At 48.9% G+C, this 20,485-nt stretch overlaps 1 protein-coding gene across 1 annotated transcript in view; it reads right to left on the bottom strand.

The window, feature by feature from the left end:
* Positions 1–462: 462 nt before the first annotated feature.
* The window catches only part of CCN4 (cellular communication network factor 4), a 39,256-nt gene continuing 19,233 nt past the window's right edge, over positions 463–20,485 (bottom strand). Inside the window, exons 2-5 of the mRNA XM_010588508.3 lie at positions 18,443–18,722; positions 10,805–11,065; positions 5,495–5,688; positions 463–4,659 (exon numbers count right to left, since the gene is read on the bottom strand). Coding sequence (XP_010586810.1) covers positions 4,360–4,659; positions 5,495–5,688; positions 10,805–11,065; positions 18,443–18,722 — 1,035 coding nt within the window. The 3' untranslated portion in view covers positions 463–4,359. The remainder of the gene's footprint in view (positions 4,660–5,494; positions 5,689–10,804; positions 11,066–18,442; positions 18,723–20,485) is intronic.

Here is a 20,485-nt window from a genome sequence, read left to right as displayed (position 1 = left end):
GATATACTGAATCAGAATCTACATTTTAGCAAGAACCCCAGGTGGGTCTTATAATAAATTTTGAGAAGCCCTGCTCCACTAGTGGTTCTCAGAATTGGCCCTAACCAGCAAGCAGCATCAGCATCCCCTGGGAACTTAGAAACGCAAAATCTCAGCAGGGGTTCAAACCAGAACGTACTGGTTGGAAGCCCTGAAAGAAATGAGCGGGTGAATGAACGAATGTTAACAATTCCGTTGTATATTTGTAGGAGGTGTCTTCCAGGCTGGACACATCAACATCCCTGGTCTTCTTGAATCCCAGATCTGGTATTTCTGAGCACAACTCCTAACTACTAAGCTAATTTGATTTTCGCATATAAAGTGTCTAGTCTCCAACACCTGCACGTTTATGGAACGTGCTGAATGTTCCATCATTACCTCATAACAGATGGATCTACAAGAAACTCCTCCAAATCCAGTATGTTACTTTGCTGATGATTTATTGCTTGAATGAGAAAAGCCATAAACAGAGAATTTGAGCAATGAAAACCCTTCACATCGTACAAACATGCAACACAAATCATGAGAAATATGAGGAAAGTCGTAAAACACAATAGATTGCTTAAGTGCTAATTTTCCCCTATTGGGAAATTCCAAGATGTTTCCTGGTATATATATATTTTAAAAAGTCACTTACAAAAATGGCAGTAAGGACATTTAAATATCCAGTCACAGTTGGAAAACAGACATATACATACATATACATACACACACATGTATGTGCAGAGAGACACAGTCGACCATTTTGATATTCATGACTTCCAGCTCTGCCAGGCCATTGAGGTTCCTTCTTATCAAGATGGGTCTTTTACAAAAAAAGCAGTAACAGAATTCAACATAAAAGTCAGGGACTACTTTATTTCCCCCTGATCCACACGCGTATACAGTACAACATTAATGAGATTACAGTCATATCCTTTGAATCTACTTCCTTTGATCACTCTCGGAATCCCTTCGTCTCAAAAATGGTAGCTTTAAAATTGTAAAGGTTGTACCTTTGGATTTGGGGGCAGGATAACTGGGCATAGTGTCAGGAGAGATGACTCAAGTGTCAGCCCAACCTGGGTGCACGACCCCAGTCTTCCATTCACTACCTGATAAGACCTTGGGCAAATTACTTAACTCTTGAGCCTTATTTATGAGCCTCAGTAGTTTTATCTCTAAAATGAGGGCAACGATAGTAGTGTCACACCTCATAGGTTTGCTATGAGGATTAAATAAGATAGGGCACTAAAGTACTTAGCACCAGGCCTGACGTGCAGTGAGAACTCATTAAACGTTTGTAATAAGGTTTAGAAAGAATTAGTGGTTTGGTGAATACGGGTCTCCTTGCCTCCCTCCCCAACATTCAGTATAGCAAAGCAATGTACTCTACGTACTAAGGGAATTTCTTCACCAACGGTCCACTTATCTATGGCCCTTTCTGTCATCTCAGAGCACAGGGCTAGAAGGAACCGCAAAGGCGATTTATTGATGTAGGGATGGACTCCACGACACTCCAGCGAATCCTTCAGGCTCTGCCGAGAGGCCTCCCCTCCACTCGGGGCCAACTGTGGAGGGCAGGAAGAGCGGGGGTTTGGGCTCCAATCTCTCTTGGCTGATTTCTCAGCCTCTCTGAGTCTCGGATATTCCATTTATAGAATGGGGAAAGAGATGCTTACTCAAAATTGCTGTGAGAATTGATGCGGTAAGGAAGAACCCAATATATAGTGCTTGGCAACAAGTAAGCACCCATAAATGGAATTTTTTTTTCATTATGGTTATTATTCTTAATTTTCACTGAGGCAGACCACACCATTACAAGATAATTCTAACTGCTAGAAAGAGCTTCATTACATTGTCCCAAAATGTCCTTCCTCTTGACTCCAGCACATTGATCTGAGACGTCCCCTCTGGTCCTGCATACAACAGACCCATTTCTCAAAATCAACAGTGGCTGGATCATTCCATCCGCCCCGTTTTACCCATTCCTAGAATAAACCCTGACTCCTCCAACCAAGCTCCTATGATCTTGGAATCTATGCTCAGTTCCTAAACAGGGATGCAAATTCAGTAAATGCCTAGTTCATGGATTTCTGCTGAATTTCAGATGGGCCTCGCTATTATCTAGTCTTTTGCATTGTAGCGGGCAGGTGTTTTCACTCTAAGAAAATCCAACAAGACCCACACAGACTTACAGAAGCGGGTTAAATTCTGTTTTCACAAGAATCTTTTTTTTTTTTTTTTGTATAAATATACATCTCTTTAAATATTAAGTGTCTTTTTCTATGGCACTTAAAATAAGACTTGGATAATAAAAATTAAATTTTTACTCCACGCTGGAGAAAGCTAGGAACACCTTCCCAATTTCATTTATTCATCAAATACATATTGAGCACCGCTGTATGCCTTGCACTGGGCCAGGCTCCAGTGGAGCAGACGCGTTTCCAGGCCTTGTTTCCTATTTAGGAATCTCTCTGCTCACTGCAGACAATCCCCCCAGAAATAACTGCACATCATTCAACAAGCAACGTTGGGTAAACGGAATCATCTCAACGCGTGATGGGAGCTGCTTTTGATTTGAAGGAGGGGAGGAGCTGTTGGGGAGGAGTGGATTTCTATCTTCTCGATGATGTTTTGGATGCTCAAGCACTTGAATGATCTACAGGTCAGACACTGTCTTCTCTTGGGAAAAGAGCTAGACAGACAGTCATATGAGTGAAACATAAGAATGAGAAGTCACACATTCCAGTATGTTCTGCTCTGACACTTTTGGAAGCCCAAAAAGTAGGAAAAAATATAGGCTTTGGAGTCAGTTCAACATGGATTTGAGAGCCGACTTCCCCACTTACATGCTGGGTGACTTTAGTCAAGTGTCTTTACCTCTCTGGGCTTCTGCTTCACGTTTGTAAGAGCAGAAATAGCCACAGCAAATTCATAAGGTTGTCACAAAGGCTCGATGAGCTAGCCTAGGTAAAGCGCTGAGAACAACGTCTGCAACAGAGAATGTGCTTAATAAAAGAACTCGAACAGTAAATATTTATATTTTACTAATAAATAATAGCCTCATTTCCATTTCCTTTTAGCTTCGTACCCTTGTTAAATATATTTCTGGTTTCAAGCAACTGACAAATCCCTGTCTTCACAACAGGAAACTGACTTGTTTTCATCATGAAACCCAAAGGCTGTGAAATGGGTCACTGTGGCAGAATGAGATGTGCCTCGAGCCAAACCACCCTTGTGGTCCTGTAGCCTCCTTCTGGAGGCCACTCCAGGCCACGCAGCATGGACACACCTCTTGTTTGGCCCATCCCTGACCTGGACCTGTCTCAATCATTTCAGGAGGGTCTGGCCTGGACTTCAGCAGGGTGTCTGAAGTCTCCATGAGAGTGGAGGAATGCCACAGGACACCACCCTCAAGGTGCAGAGAGGCCATCCAGAGCCTCCAAGGACTCCTGTGAGCTCTCCAGCAAGGAGTGGGTCTGGATGCAAGGAATAGCCTGGCTTATGGATCGGTGCCCCATCAGTCAGCAACAGGCTCCAGCTAGGGTCAGTAGCTCCTCCTGGAAACTGGCTGAACTCACTCTATCCCTGCAGTATTGACTAGGGAGTGTTTCCATGATTAAGAACAGACTTTATCAAAACTCATTTCTGACTGGAATGAGCCCAACCTTCACCCTTCACTCTGCAGGTGCGAAGAGAAACTGGACCTCAACAATTCACAGGTTAAATAGATACAACTTCCCACTAAAAAACAAAACAAAAAACCATTCCCCTCTCTTGGCAAATGTTTGGTGACTTTGGGGCGCATAAATCTTTGGCATCAGAGATACTTTTGGTGTGTTCTGGTCAGGACGGCCTATTAGGGTATCCTAAGCAGGACTCAAATAGTAGACCATTCTGTTGACCCAGATCTCATCAATCCTTCTGAATGGATCCCAGGAGGTTTGTGGTTTGGCATCTGAAGAGGGAATTCATGATTTTGGATGTCTAGCTGATTCTGTTCCTTAGAGCTCAGGCAAGATCCAGCAGGACTTTCGGTGGCTTGGATGGATGGATCAGGCTTGGGAGTTGTCCAGGACTGCTAGAGACAGGCATTTTCTCTGGAGTGAATGTGGAAGGCTGCCAAGGAGGGACTCGGAATCTGGGCCTGAGGAGCACCATCATGGGCCATTTGGGTGGTCAGTGACAGAAAAGGGGGCAAAGGGTTGGGATCAGGGTAACGAGAGGTGAGTGGTAAGTGGACAAAAGGAGGCTCAGTTGTGAAAATATTCTGGCCAAAGAGGTCTGGCTGCTTTGAAAGCTCTGGGCCAGGGCCCAAGGCCCTGGTCTTGCGCCAGTCTAATTGGCAATTTCTGAGAAGTCAGGGTAGGATTCCAAGTGTGCAAAGATATCATTGGGGTTCGTACACCTTAGGTTGCAGAAACAAGCATTGATCCATAGGACCTGGCGGGAGAAGCCAGGCCCATCAGGACACTGGAAGGGGACGTCGATGGTCCTGGACTTGTAGGGGATGCAGCATCTGTTGTCTGTACAGACCCCGCAGTACTTGGGTCGGTAGGAGCGTGTGCTGGTGCAGCCCCCGAGAGTGAAGGTCATGGGCGCTTCTGGCTGGAACACAGCCAGACACTTCTTCCCTGCCTGCAGGAGAGGAAAGGGGTTTTCAGCTGGGATGCTCGGAGACCCTCGTGGCGAGCAACTACCTTCTTCCCTCCAAACCTCCAATTCTTCCCTTCTCATGTACCATGGGGAAGTACTCCACCTGACTTTGGGATTCCCAGAATCTTTTAGCAAGGAAGGACCTTTGTAAATACAGGGAGACCCATCCATAGTACACAGGGGTAAACCTGAAGACCACAGAAGGGATTACAGTCGCTTGGGTTGTGTCTCACAGCCTGGAATTTCTCTTCTCTTCTGCATTGCTGCCTTGCCAATGCCCAGTCATTCATCATGGTTTCACTTGATGCTAGCTCCTTCAGCCTCAGGAGCTTCTTCGCCAACCAAGCTCCCCCAGCTAGTCAGTGGCAGAGCCAGCATTGGAACTCCATGATCAGGAGACCTGGTTTACCTGAACCTATTCTTCCCCAGCCTCCTACGGCCTTTTGCACACACCCTTATCATGGAACTTATTCAACAGAATGGATGTTGCATAAAAAGAGCTCTATCCCTTCACTGGGCTATGGATGGTCACTGAGGATCTCTCAGCATCTTTATAGATGAGCCCTTTGGAGGGGACTGGGCTCTCTCTGTGGCAGCCTTGATTCTAATAATATGGCAGCCACAAGAACTTCCATTGAGTGAAATGCACAATGTGCTAGCCCCATGGCACACATTATTACAAATAATTGTTGTCAGGAGGTGGGTTGGATTGTTCCCATTTTACACAGCGGCCCCCACTAGGAAGTTCAAGAGCCAGGGCTCAACTCCAGGCTTGCCTTCTTGCGGCCCGCCCTGCCCCACCTGGGAGGGGACGCACCTTGATGAGCGATCGGATGTCCACCTCGCATGGCCGCAGGATGCAGAGGCGGCTCTCCTGCTCAGGCCAGCACCGGGCGTTAGCGTTGGAGATGCGCGTGGAGATCCCCAGGCCACAGCTGGTGGAGCAGGGGCTCCAGGGGCTCGTGTAGGCGATGCAGTTCCTGTGCCATGGCTCTACTTCACCCATGGCCACTGCGGATGGGAGCAAATTCCCCGTGAGTCTCCAGCTCTGTGAGCCCTGAGCCCACAGTCACCACCCAAAAGGGTAGCAGTCCGTCCTTGCCCACAGCAGGGCAAGTTGACTCCTACCCAGCTTCGCTTCCCAGGGAGAGAAGGGCATGTTCTGAAAGCCTTATATTTTCCCGACCAAGCGAGGCAGTATGGAAGAATGCAGGGAAGGCGATCTTCAGAGACTGGTGGGCCTGGGTTCAAATCCTGCCCCACCGTCTACAAGCTGTGTGATCTTAGATAACTCATCTATACCACCACCATCATCAGCAGCACCACCATCATCACCACCATCCTCCTCATCGTCACTACAACTGGTAGTTCTCTTAAAGATTGAATTGTGTCCCTCAAAAATATGTGTTGTAAATCCTAACCTCTATGCCTGTGGTTATAATCCCATAATCCCATTTGGGAATGGGTTGTCTTTATTACGTTAATGAGGCAGGATTAGTGTAGAATGTTTCTTGAGTCAATCTCTGTGGGCCCGGGGGAAGACAAATGATAAAAGAATAGAGGCTGAGGGGAGGCACAGGGAAGAGAGAGAAACCAGGGGGAAATCTATGAGGATCAAGAGGAGGAGGAGGAGTGGGGGCAGCGCTTTGTACCCAGCGCCTCCCAGCCAGAAGGTGCCCTGGGAACACTGATGAAGGAGTGCAGGAATGAATCAGTGAGAGAAGGGGAGGTGAGAGAGAGAGGAGGGGCACCCAGACAGAGGCAGGGCCGGCCTACCAGGAGCAGGGGCAGGGCTGAGCCAGCTACAAAGGGGATTCGGAACTCTGAGCTAGGGGAGGCAGTGGGGAGGCCTGGTCTAGGAGGATAAAGGCCTTGGTTTCTGGGTCACCTGGCTCAGTGGGGGCTCTGCATGTGCTGGGTCAGAATACGGTCACTGGGCCACACACAACGGGCAGGCGGCTGCCCTCCCCCTTGTGTGGCCCTGCTGTCCTGGGCCTGCTGGGGACAGAGCTTTCCCTGATGCCTCCTCCCATTGACTCAGGACCCTTTTTTATGGGGAAAGTCCTTGCTCAGCCCTGCAAGCCCCCACAGAGAGGCCCTGCTGAGGACCACTCACCTTCCAGGCTCAGGCAGACCCACCAAGGGCACCAGTCTGGAGAGAAGCCTCCATTATACTGTGGCCCCTTTACACCCTAATCCTTTCCTTCTTTCTGGCTTGCTCTTTTCCTGAAAACTTCCTGCCCTTCGGCCAAATCTTTCTCCTGTTTCTGCTACACCTCCACTTCCCTCTGGCACTCACCTTGAAGTATGTCTCAGGACACCACAGGCTCTTTGTCTCACTTCTCCTCATGCTGCCTGCACAGTGGTTCTCAACCCAGGTAACTCTGCCCCCAGGGAACATCTGGCCATGTCTGGAGGTGGTCTGGGCTGCCAAAACTGGAGGCGGGCGGGGGGGGGGGGCGGCTACTGGCATCTAGTGGGTAGAGGCCAAGGATGCTGCTAAACATCCTACAATGCACAGGACAGCCCCCACAGCAAAGCGTTGTCCAGTCTAAAATGGAGACAGTGCTGAGGGTGAGATGCCCTGTTCTACACAGCCTCCCTGGGCAAGCTCAGGCTCTTCTGATTTAAAAATAAAACTACCAGTACCCTTGTTAGGTTGTTGGTAGGTGCCATCAAGTGGGTTCCAACTCATAATGGAACATTGCCCGGTCCTGCACCATTCTCATGATCATTGTTATGCTTGAGCCCATTGTTGTAGCCACTGTGTCAATCCATCTCATGGAGGGTCTTCCTCTTTTTCACTGACTCTCTACCAAGCATGATGTCCTTCTCCAGGGACTGATCCCTCCAGAGAACAAGTCTGTCTTAGTTATCTAGTGCTGCTGTAACAGAAATACCCCAAGTGGATGTCTTTAACAAACAGAAATTTATTTTCTCACAGTTTTGGAGGCTAAGAGTCCAAATTCAGAGCACTGGCTCTAGGGGATGGCTCTCCCTCTCTGTCAGCTCTGGAGGGGGTCCTTGTCTCTTCAGCTTCTGCTTCCTGGTTCCTTGGAGATCGCCATGTGTCCTGGCATCTATCTTCCCCTGGGTCTAGGAGGTTCTCAGTGCAGAGACCCCAGGTCCGAAGGATGTCCTTCATTCCCGGCTCTTCTTTCTTGGTCATAACGAGGCCCCTCTCCTCTCTGCTCGCTTCCTTGTGCTTTTATCTTTTGTAAGATAAAAAGGGAGCCCTGGTGGTGCAATGGTTAAGGGCTTGGCTGCTAACCAAAAGGTTGGCAGTTTGAATTCACCAGCCGTTCCTTGGAAACCATATAGGGCAGTTCTGCTGTCTTATAAGGTCACTATGAGTCGGACTTGACTCAACAGCAAAGGGTTTTAAGATAAAAGGTGTGACTCAAGCAAGGGCTCGACTTGAGTAAGGCTATGAGTAAGGGTGGTAACTTAAGTAAGGCGGTGACACCCCACCCTAATCCCGCCTCATAGAGGTTTTAGAATTTACAACACATAAAAACCCAAAACCAAACCAAACCTATTGCCGTACAGTCAATTCTGACTCATAGCAACCTTACAGGACAAAGTAGACTGGCCTGTAGAGTTTTCAAGGAGTGCCTGGTGGATTCGAATTTCCTACCTTTTGGTTAGTAGCCATAGCTCCTAACCACTACACCATAGGGTTTCCTACAACACATAGAATGAAGGAAAATCACATGAAATCACAAAATGGAGGACAGTTAGATCACAAAATGGAGTATAATTGCATACTACTGGGAATCATGGCCTAGCCAAGTTGACACATATTTTAGGGGGGACACAATTCAATCCATGACAGTGTCCAAAGTATGCAACATGAAGTCTCACCCTCCTCACTTCTAAGGAACATTCTCGCTGTACTTCTTCCAAGACATATTTGTTTGTTCTGCTGGCACTCCATAATATATTCAATATCCTTCATCAATACCACAGTTCAAAAGCATCAATTCTTCTTCAGTCTTCCTTATTCATTGTCCAGCTTTCCCATGGATACAAGGCAATTGAAAATATCATGGCTTGGGTCAAGTGCATCTTAGTCCTCAAAGCGACATCTTTGCTTTTTAACACTTTAAAGAGGTCTTTTGCAGCAGATTTGCCTAATGCAGTGCATCATTTGATTTCCTGACTGACACTTCCATGGGCACTGGTTGTGGCCCAGTACCCTTAGGATTTTCAAATTTATTGCCATTGCTTCACATCTCCCTGTCCACTGCCTGATAGACAGCTTCTTTCTAGAAATGTCCTCCATGGCATCAGATGTTCCTGGTTTTCCTCCTACATCTGACCCTCCTTCTCTCAGCCTCCTTTTCCTCTGCCTTCCCAGACCTCTGCCCTCTTTCTCACTCTGCATGTGACCCTGTGGTGTGATTGGTTACTGACTGATTACTTTTTTGTGGCCTTTCTAGCCATGGTCCTGTAACAACCACCTAGGTGATTGGGTGGGGTTGTGTTATAGGGTAATCCAAGGGGATTGGTCAGTTTTGCCTTAAAAGAGGGCCAATTCCAGAGCAGAGGGGAGGAGCCCACCACTACCAAGGAAGGAGAGACCAGCAGGAGAGACCCAGCAGCAGGACATGGCACAGTGGCCTTCCTGGCCCATGGAGAGAGAAAGCTGAGTGCCTTTGGGCAGAGACTGAGGATCATGGAGAGGCATGCCTGAGAGTATGGCTGGGAAGAGGCTATCCTTATGGAAGAACTGTATCTTGAGTGTTCCTTCCCTAATAAATCTCATAATTGTGAGTATGGTCTGTGAGCTCTATGTGGCCATTGCACTGAATTATTGAACACAGTAGAGAGTGCTATGTGAGGGATGGTTGGTGTCAGAATTAGTAAAGATTGTGGAGAGAGTAGGCTTATCTGGCCTCCACCTCATGGGAGTCAGCCTTGTGCTGGTGATTTTGATTCTCCTTTCCCCTTGTGAAATTACAGGAGGTCAGATGCTACTCCCAGGCCATTTTTATAGACCCCTAGGTCAGCCCATCCACCCCGTCAGCAGCTCCAGGCTGATAATCTGCAGAGCTCACTTCCTGCCCATCCCTCTTCTCCAACGCAGCCCCCACTGGACTCTCCTCTTGGTGGGCTCACTGACAGGGCACCCTGCCACAAACACAACAGCCTCAAAGGAAGCAAACCTTGTCCCAAACATGCTCCTTCCTTTCTATTCTATCCTACCCTACATGGCTATGAACCCAGGAGTCATCACCCACTCTTCCTCCCCTTTACCGTGAGCCTCAGCTGCACTGCCACCTTCAGTCTTACTTATGAAAGGCCTCTGGCGTCTGCCCCTTCCTGGATCACCACTTCTCCCCCCACTGCCCTGGTTCAGATCCTCATTAGTCCATTTGTCCGTCTGACTGTCCATCCCTCCATCCCTCCATCCCTCCATCCCTCCATCCCTCCATCCCTCCATCCCTCCATCCCTCCATCCATCCATCCATCCATCCATCCATCCATCCATCCATCCATCCATCCATCCATCCACCCACCCATTCATTCATCCATCCACCCTTGACTGGGTACCTACTGTCTGGCTCCGGGCTACGCTCAGGTAAGTAGTGGTGAAATAAACAGGCCTGTCTCTGTCTTCTCTTGCCGGGCTTCCTCTTACCTGATTCACAGCCTCATCTGCCCACCGTCCTCCACAGTCAGGGGAAGCCCCAAGCCATCGTGAAGCTTGTACTCAGCTAGACCTCACTCTCCTACTGGCACCTGCTGCTCCTGCCTCCCCAGGGTCCCTCACACCCACCCTCCCTCCACCCGACTCCCCAACCTCTTCAAGTAGGCTGATAACAGATTGCGAGTGTAAAGCTGTGCTCTCTACAAAGCGTATCCTCATTTCGTGCTCAGAGGATCCCGTATGTTAACCAGGACAAATGCTATTATTTCCATTTTACAGATGAGAAAATGGGATCCCGGAGGAGAGGGGGCTTTCCCACAGTCACACAGGTAGTAAGTGGTTGGCTGGGAACGGAACTCAGGGCTGCGTCAATCACAGGCCCTCAGAGCGCCTGGAGGGGCTGCGGCTGGATTAAATGGTTGCTAGGCAACGGCCCGGGGGGCCCACCCCCTGCCCACTTGGCGGGGCACCCACCCAATGCGCCCGTGTCCCGTGGCGCTGTCTTGCGAGGCTTCCTGGTGTCGTCGTCACACACCCACTGCTCGCAGCAGCGACCGGGCACGTGCACCCGCCGGGGATGGCGGCACCAGAGGCGCGGGGGTCGCGCGCGCAGACACAGCGGCGTGCAGCCCAGGTCGCCGTCAATACAGGTGCAGTTGTACCTGCAGTTGGGCTGGAAGGACTGGCCGTTGTTGTAGCGCACGCCGTCCAGGACGCAGCCCACGCCGACCACCTCTGCAAACACAGGCCACCACGGTCGGGTCAGGCCGCCCCTGCAGCGCCCTCCCAGCCTCTGGACCACACCCCAAACCCTCCCCAACCTTTCCCAACATGGGGGGCCCCATCAGGCAAGGGCAGAGCCAGGGAGGCGTGACAGGGCATGGTAACTGCAGGGGACAAGGAGTTTGGGGCACGAGCACCAGCTACCACCCACTGAAGGAGGCCTGGCGGCATAGTGGTGAAGCGCTTGGCTGCTGCTAACTGAAAGGTCGACGGTGGAACCCACCAGCCCCTCAGCAGGAGAAAGATGTGGCGGTTTGCTCCAGTAAAGATACCGCCTTGGAAACCCTACGGGACAGTTCTACCCTGTCCTACAGTGTCATTGTGAGTGGGAATTGACTGGTTGGCAGGGGGTTCAGAGCTTACACTCTGGGGGCGGTGGGGGGGAGAGCTGACAGATGAAAGATACTCAAATAAATCATATAGAATGTTGGTGGTGACAAGGGTGACAAGTGCCAGGGAGAAAAGTGAAGCAGTGAGAACAGTTGGGGTGGGGAGGGGGGGCAGTTGCAAATTTAAATGCATGGTCAGGGAAGGCCTCATTGAAGTGACACTTTAGTGAAGACCAGAAGCAAGCGGTGAGGAAGTGAGCTAGGGTGCTGGGGATAGAACCTTCCAGACAGAGGGCATAGTTGGAGTAAAGGCTTGCTGTGGGAGCAGGCCTGGGAGGGACGAAGGAGGAACAGCCAGGAGGTGGGATAGAATGGAGAGTGGGGGCAGGGGGCAGGAGACTAGGTCAGAGAGGGCTTCCTTGCAGGCTCAGAAAGATGGAAAGCTGATAGAGTCCAGAGCCGTGCCCGGCACACAGTCGGTGCTCAATAAGCAACTGTTGAATGAATAATGTGATTTATGTTTTACAAGAAAGCAGTGCTGCTATAGCCTGAACAGAGCCCAGGGCAACGGCAGGAAGCCACCAGAGGAATCCAGGCGAGAGCTGGTGGCGGGATGGGACCAGGGAAGGACCAATACCACCAGGAAGGCTCAGCTTCCAGGCATATCTGGGAGGAGGAGCTGCCAGGACTTCTGATGAATGGGGTGCGTGGGTGAGAGGAGAGGAGCCAAGAAGTACCCCTGGTTCTTTGGCTTGAACCTTTGAAGGAGGGAAATGCTCTGTCCTCCTGGAGGAGCAGGTTTGGGGCGGGTGGCCTCAGTAGTCTTCGTTAAACATGGTAAGTTTGACACGCCTGCTTGACATCTGAGTGGCATGTACAGTTGGTTGCACAGGCCCAGAGTTCCAGGGGAGATCTGGGGTCTGCTAGGCCAGGCTGGAGCTCCCACCCTGAAGTCACATTCTCTCTGAATACAGCACCTGGCAATGCAGGCAGAGCGCCCAAGGCAGCAAGAGTGCCCTCTAGAGGAAGGGAAGTTTGGGTTCTGTAGTCCGCCAATAGTTCTATCCTGTCTCCTCCATTGCCCTGGAGGTGAGGCGGGGAGTAATGATTCAGCTGGTGAATGATAAAACTGAACTTGATCTCCCTGAGTTTTCCTGTCTGCAAATCAAAAAAATACCTCTCTCTCATGCAGTTGTTGGGAGAAGTCACTGAGATAACCCATCAGATGGTGCCTGGCACAGGTCAGATGGTCAGTAAATGTCAGCAAGGGAGCTGGGACTCTAACCCAGGGGCTCTGACCCCAGAGCCCATTTCTTCCCCCTAGACACCACAAACCCACTGCAGTTGGGTTATTCGGATACATAGTAATCCCATTAAAGAAGGAGAAAAGGCAAAAAAAAAAAAAAAAAAAGTAGAGGAGGCACCACGTCTTTACATTCTGACTCACCCCTGACTGTCCTCTCACTCCAGGAAAGGAAGTGTGTGTGTGTGTGTATGAGTGTGTATGTGTGTCAGTGTGTGTGTGCGTGCACATATGTGTGTGTATTTTGAAGGGAGGAGTGGGCAAAGCCCAGGTGCCTGCTCCTGAAGTGGGAACTTGGATGAAGAAGTCAGTGCTGGGTGCCTGGGAGCTTCTCTAACACAGTGATTCTTACCCTGGTTGTACAGTGCAACCACCTGGGGAGCCTTTAAAACCCCTGATGTCCATGACATGCCCCAGAATATGGGGTTGACACCCAAGTCTCAGCATTTTTCTTTGTTTGGCTCAGTATTTTTGAAAGCTCCCCAGGCGAATGCAGTGTACAGCTGACGTTGAGAACGTTTGCATCTCCTGCATCCTTGGAGTTCTGGTGGGGAACAGGGTGCTGTGTGAATGCTGCTCTCTTTGTCAGGCTGCCTGCCAGAGGCTGGAGAAACAGCAGGGGTTCTCTGATGGCTGTAAGATGGTCCCATATGAGGACTGAGGGCCCCCTCCTCATTCACTTTCTTTCTTTCTAACTAACTGGAGGACTAGCTCTTGGTGAGATGCCTTCACACTTCTATCTAATCTCAGATGTGCATGTTTGGGCCCGGCCTGGATAGCTTTCTCCTTCTAGAAGCACTTCCAGGGGCTCAAACCGTGTTGCTCTGCCATCTGGGCCTTCGCTCCCCCACCCCACCAATGGACTGTCAGCCCTATGGGAGCAGGGACAGTGGGTCATGCATCATTGTACCTCCACTGTTGCATTCCCACTTACCAATATTGATTGTGTGAATGAATCTGTGGATGGATGGATGGGTGGATGGGTGGCTGGGTGGCTGTGTGGCTGGGTGGAGGGGTGGATGAATGGATGGGTATGTGGGTGGGTGGGTGGATGGAGGGATGGACGCAGGGGTTAGCACTTATCTTTATTGGGCTCCTACCATTATCAGAGGAGTCCCTGGGTGGCGCAAACAATTAAGTGCTCAGCTACTAACCGAAAGGTTGGTGCTTTGAGCCCACCCAGAGGCATCTCAGAAGGAAGTCTTGGCGATCTGCTTCTGAAAAGTCACAGCCATGAAAACCCTGTGGAGCAGTTGTACTCTGCACACAGGGGGTTGCCGTGAGTCAGACTCAATGGCGACTGTTTGCATTTTACCATGTATTAGGAATCCCTGGGTGGTGCAAAGGTTAACTCGCTCAGCTGGTAACTAAAAGGTTACAGGTTCCAGTCCACCCAGAGGTGACTCTGGAAAAAGGCCTGGTAATCTACTTCCAAAAAATCAGCTGTTGAAAACCCTATGGAGCACAGTTCTACTCTGACACACATGGGGGCACCATGAGTCAGGGTCAACTTGACAGCAACTAGTACCATGTATCAGGCACTTGACGTCCAACCACTAGAGAGGTGGGCTTTGCTTGTCACTCGTTATTTAATGAGGAAACTGAGACTTAATAAGTTAATTAAAAAAAATTAGCTTGCCTAAAGTCAGAGTTCTAGTAAGTGGTGGTGCTGGGATTCAAACTCTGGCTTTGTAGCTCAGAAGCCCATGGGTGAGTTACTACTCCCTTACTCTTCAGCCTGGAACCCTGGCTGCTCAGTCATTAAGAGCTCAACTGCTAACCAAAAGGTCGGCAGTTCAAATCCACCAGCTGCTCCTTGGGATCCCTGTCGGGGCAGTTCTGTTCTGTCCTATAGAGTTGCTATGAGTTGAAATTGACTCAATGGCAATGAGTTTGGCTTTGGGTACTCTTCAGCCTGAGGGGGCTGGGACCTGGAACTAGACCTGTCCCCTCATTTCAAGATGACGGTGGGAAGGGCCAGGATGGCTTCTCCATGGGAAAGTTAAAGAAAGCCAGCAAAGCAAAAAGCAAAAGCAGCCGATGCAGCACTCTCGTGCATCACTGTTTGCTCCTCGACAACCACGTGGAGCTGATTTCATCATGCTCTTGAAGTGGCATGCCCAAGGTCACGTAGCTAGCAAGGAACAAAACCAGGGCATAAACCCCAGCCTGGCTGCCTGGACATTTCATGACCCTTCCTTCAAACCACACTGCCCTCAGACCTGACCCAGCGGCGCTAAGTGCAAAGACTGTTTGTGAAACTGAAATAGCCCAACAGTCGAATTCAGAGGTCACTTTCTGCCCATGATCGTGTTTAATTTGGCCTACAGTGTGTTTTTTAAAAAGGTTTTTGAATGTGTTGCCAGTATTTACAAATGATATACAAATCCGGCCTTCTGGGTTCTCTTGAAAACTGAGCAGGTGGGACAGTGGGCTGGGGCCCCATAGGGGTGACCTTCACTGGCCAAAGCTTCAGTCAGCACTTTGCCATGATCCCATCATCCTCTCCATGAGTTATGCATGCCAGTGTTATGTGTTCTTACTTGCCTCGCCCTTCCCAAATTACAGGGAAACCTCCAAGGACAGATGTAGCCTGTCCTGGGGACTGTCTGTTGGCTGAGTTGACCGTTTGCTAAGAGGCTGTCCATTAGAGGGACTCGTCTTTTCTCTTTCCCCTCTAGCCTAGGGGCGGCTTCTTCTCTATTGCCTTCAGGCCCCAGGATTTCAGTTTCTCTTGCGTAAGAGTCTCCTGAACTCAGACACTACAGCAGCATTTCTGAAAAAATACTCAGGAGAATGCTAGTGAGTTATGTGTGTGTGTGCATATGTATGCATGTGACATTTGTATGTGTAATGAGTGTGTGTGTGTGCGTGTGTGCGTGTGTGGTGGGGTGAGTGAATAAAAATTCACCTGAGCAAAAAAAGTTCAGGGTTCAAATAAGTTTGGAAAGAAAAGACTTATGATAGCTACGTTTTAGAATCTGACTATGGATATGAACATTTAAAGGCTCTGAGAAGTCCTGCAGCAGCTGTTTAACTTTCTTTATTTCAACACCTGCAAACCTATACGATCATGGCACCCATCGATAAGTGTAATGCCTATTAAAATCTCTCTCTCAGACCAGTTTTGTTTTTGTTTTGTTTCTATACCCTTTACTTTTTTCTCCTCCGGGCTCTTTCATTCACTCAACAAACATTTGCTGAGATCATCTTTTCTCTAAGTTTTAGGCATTTGAAGATGAGTTGAAAATTTCCCTGTGCTTAGGGGGCCCATAGAGTATGGGAAAGACAGATTTTAGAAGCAATTTATTACAACACAAGGCACCGAGTGCCGTGCAAAATGGCGTTGCCCCCAGGGGAGGCACAAACATTTAAGGGCTCTGAGAAGTCCTGCAGAACTTGTGTATTTATTCCAATATCTGCAGACCTATATGATCAGGGAACCACTTGATGAGTGTAACTCCTATTCCAATTTCCCTTAGACCACAGTTTGGTTTTGTTTTTCCAGTGAAAGAAAGGAAATACGCACAGGCTCATGGGGAGGGGAGGACAGAGGAGCTAAGAGGCTGTAGTGAGTGAAGGTGGGACCTGAAATACAAAGAAATAAGGGGTGAGGAGAGTAGGGGAAGGCAGGTAGGAGAGGCAGTAGCCAGGCCTGCACTATCTCTGCCTTCATGAGAGAATGCCTATGAAGGAAGGCATGGTGCCAGGCACATGGTAAGTTCTCAGGACAGCTTTAGTGACCAGTACAACTGCAGTGAACTGAGGCAACAGCAGTAAAAAAGGAAGTAAATTATGAGATGGCCTCATATAACTTGAGGCGGTCCTAGTCCGGGAAGGCCTGGCAATTTTCCCTACCTGGGTAATGGGGAGAGGGTATGTGATTGGCTGTGTATATTAGCAGTCATTTTCAAACTTACGTGTGCACAAGAATCACCTGGGAATCTCATTAAAATGTGGATTTCCCAACCCCACCTCTAGAGAATTTGATCCAAAAAGTCTGGGGTGGGGCTCCGGAAGAGCATTTTTAACCAACACGTCAGATAACTTCATGCAGTTGGTGCTGCAAGTTCTCTTTAAACACACTGTTTTATGGGGCTAATAATGGGTCTCAGTAAAAGGAGAAAAAGTGGAAGGACAAGGGAAGCAGGGGTGATTACTCACAAAGACAAAGGCAGATGACTTGGTATAAAGTTGAAGCATGAACCAACAATAAAAGAGCATTAAGTGTCTAAAATTAACCACAAAGCTAAGATAGGGTTGTCTAACTTGGAATTGTGTACATAACCCTCATCAACAACCCACTCCAGGAAATATAATGGGTTAGGTGAGGATGAGAGAGCACACTGTATGTCAATATTTAATAGGGTGTATATGGAGTCATGGTTACAAGGAAAGCTTGATTCAGCACTAAGGGAAGAGAGAATCCTTGGGTTTATGAGGCTTTGTGCAACTGTTCAGAAGTCAGGCAATGCGTCAGGATGCCTAGTTACCTCTCTTCATCATGCTGGGTCATGTATCTTAGAAGGATAAATGTTAGATGACTCAAGCTAAGGGAATACCAGTCCAGATAGAAGCAGGAGGTCAGGAAGTTCCAGGAAGGAGGCCTCTGGGAACAAAAAAGGACAGAACACCCATGACGGAGCACTTGAAAAGCAAAAAACAATAACTGCTCCACCCCTCAACACACAAATATTATAAAGAACAAGAGTGCAGAAAAAGCAAAGGCAATTAGAAACTCCAGGAAAAACAAAAAGCTTTAAAAGACAAGGGAATTCAAACTAGTACACTTTTCAAAGCTGCAGTGAACAATATTTACAGAGTCATAAAATTGTGAACACTGATTCTTGGGTAACAATGACAACAACAAAATTATAACCAGGATATTTGGAAGCTAGGGCAAGAATGGAACAGTACTGAGGAGCTAAGTCATCAGCCATCATATAAAAACATTAATAGATTATCCAAAATTGATACATCAAGCCAGTCAAGATATAGCAGAACACAGGATTACACAGTGATGACTGTGAGAAGAGAGAGCTAAGAGTTTAAAGGGACTGTAATAACTGGTTAACCCAAACCTTGGTGGTTAAGTGCTATGGCTGCCAACCAAGAGGCCGGCAGTTCAAATCCACCAGGCACTCCTTGGAAACTCTATGGGGTAGTTCTACTCTGTTCTATAGGGTCACTATGAGTTGGAATTGACTCAGTGGCAGTGGGTTTGGTTTTTGGGTTTGGTAATAACTGGAGAAACGAGGGTGGGTGATAGGAAGGGATGGCTTCAGGCTGCTGGTTTTCATTCTTTCAAGGCTACTGGTTTCCTGTAACCGTATTGTTTGTATTGAAAATATTATTAAAATATTTGGAGCTCTGCAGTGCCCTGGTGTCTCCTGGAAGGTCATGGGCATTGGGCAAAGGTGCTCATCACTAAGAGAGTAAAACCAGGCTGAGGTCTTTGCCTGACAGCGCCGTCTTCCCTGGGGACAGTATGGACATGCCTCTAGGACTTAAAAATTCCCAGGCATCTCTCCCCAGAAAGGGCCTGGCCTCCAGTCTTTCACTCTGGACTGAGGTGAGGGGCATCTCTTGCCAAGCAAAAGTGTGGCCAGGGGAAGGGCTGTGGGCGTTCCAAGGGAGAGGGGCCTGGGCCAGAGCTGGGGTGCTGGGGGCTGGCTGGAAGGTAGGGGTCTCACTTACGTGCACACACTCCTATTGCGTACCTCGGGCGGTCCCCACTGTAGTCACAGTAGAGGCCCCGGTGGGGGTCACAGATGGCGGCCTCAGTGCAGTTGTCCCCGAGCTGCTGGGCACACGTCTTACAGCACTCACAGCCATCTGTGATGAGGCTGACGCCCAGCGGGCAGCGAGGTGGGGACGGCGGGCACTCGCAGGGCCACTTGCAGAATTGGGGGCGTGAGGATGTGTCCTCCAGTGGTGCTGGGGTGAAGGCCATGGCCGTGGGGGCAGGAGAGAGGGCCTGCAGAGAGAATGGTAGCAGTGAAGACGGGTGCCAGGCAGAGGTTTCGAACACAGCTTTGAACCGGTTGGTTCCGGATCAAATCCCTGTTGAGGATTTGCATTTCCACTACAGATATACTGAATTAAAACTTGTGTTTAACAAGATTCCCAGGTGATTCTTATGTATAATAAAAGTTGACAACCACCTCTCTACTAGTGGGAGCTTTGGTGGCACAGTGGTTAAAGCGATTGACTGCTAACCGAAAGGTCGGCGGTTCAAAACCTCCAGTGGCTCTGAGGGAGAAAGATGGGACAGTCTGCTTCTGTGTAGATTTATAGTCTTGGAAACCCTGTGGGGTCACTATGAGTCAGAATTCGCTCAGTGGCAGTGGGTTTGGGTTTGGTTTTGGTCCTACTAGTTGTTCTCAGGTTTGGTCCCTACCCAGCAGCATTAGCAATGCCTGGGAACTTGTTAGAAATGCAGATTCTCAGCAGGGGTTCAATCCAGAAAGAACTGGTTCAAAGCCCTGGTTTCAAAGCCCAAAGGACTCTGCAATCACCAGCCCATCTTCCTGGTGTTCAAGAGGTTTTCATAAAAGAATTACGGTTGATTTTCATTGTTGCAATAGTTATGTTCCATAAAGTCACAGCAAACACTGAATTAGCTAACACCGAACCATTGCTCTGAGGGAAAATACAGGGTTAGGTTTCTGCAAGTCACAGTATTTTTCTCAACCAATCAATACAGAACCTTGTTTTAAGTGTTTCTGTTTAAAGGCACCTTAAAAAAAACAATTAACAACAATTAAAAAAAAAAAAAACCACTGCTGTCGACACAGTAGAACTGCCCCATAGGGCTTCCAAGGCTGTAATCTGGACAGAAGCAGACTGCCACATCTTTCTGCCACAGAGCAGCTAGTAGATTCGAAACGCTGACCTATCAGCAGCCAAGCGTTTTAAGCACTGCGCCACAAAGGCAGCTTATTTAACATACACTGTTGATTCATTAACGATAACTCCAGCCAACAGCCCTGTAACTCATGCCTGAACGAAGCTTATCTACCACACGCACTTTCCACACAGAACACATCACAGTCTTCTTGCTCTCAGCATGTGAGCACTACGTTTTGTTTTTGTTTTGGGGGAGCTGTTTGAAACAGCTAAATCACCAGCAAAAAGCACAAAAACAAAAAATGTGCCACTAAGTAGTCTGCGAAAAGGACACTTGTTTACAGTGTGAAAGCTGAAACAAGAAGACAGAGTGCTGCCCAGCTGGACCTCAGTTGGGGACTTGTGAGCCACTCTGTAATTAGCCCAAACTTCACTGCTGCTAAGTGGAGGGGCCTAGGTTCTACTTCTAAACCTCGTACTTCTCCACATTTCCTTCCTTACTAATCACCCCCACAATCCCAGAAGGAGGTGCTATTGGCCCCATTTTACAGATGAGGGAGTTGAGGCTCTGAGCAGTACAAGCCTTCTGATGAGCCACATTGCTGTGGCGGGGCCCCACCCCATTGCCTTTTTCTGTGTCTTGCAGATCCACCCTCTTGCCTCCACTTAAGGGTCCTTCAGCCCTCCTGGGAGAGAAGCCGCCTGTTGGGCACAGTGTTTCAGCCAGCTGAGCAGTTATTATTTTCTGGGAGGGGGCTGTAGTGGTGAGGCAGTGGGTGGACCTCCCCTGCCCCCGTGGGAAGGTCAGTTGACTCCTGTTGCCAGCTGGGCCCTGTGCGGAGGTCGCCTTTCATGCTATGCCAAGGTCCATGGACCCCCACTGGCCCCTCC

Source organism: Loxodonta africana, chromosome 14 (assembly GCF_030014295.1).
Source record: "Loxodonta africana isolate mLoxAfr1 chromosome 14, mLoxAfr1.hap2, whole genome shotgun sequence".
Taxonomy (NCBI): Eukaryota; Metazoa; Chordata; class Mammalia; order Proboscidea; family Elephantidae; genus Loxodonta; species Loxodonta africana.
The sequence above is the reverse complement of the archived record's forward strand: the minus strand, read 5'-3'. Positions and strand labels throughout refer to the sequence as shown.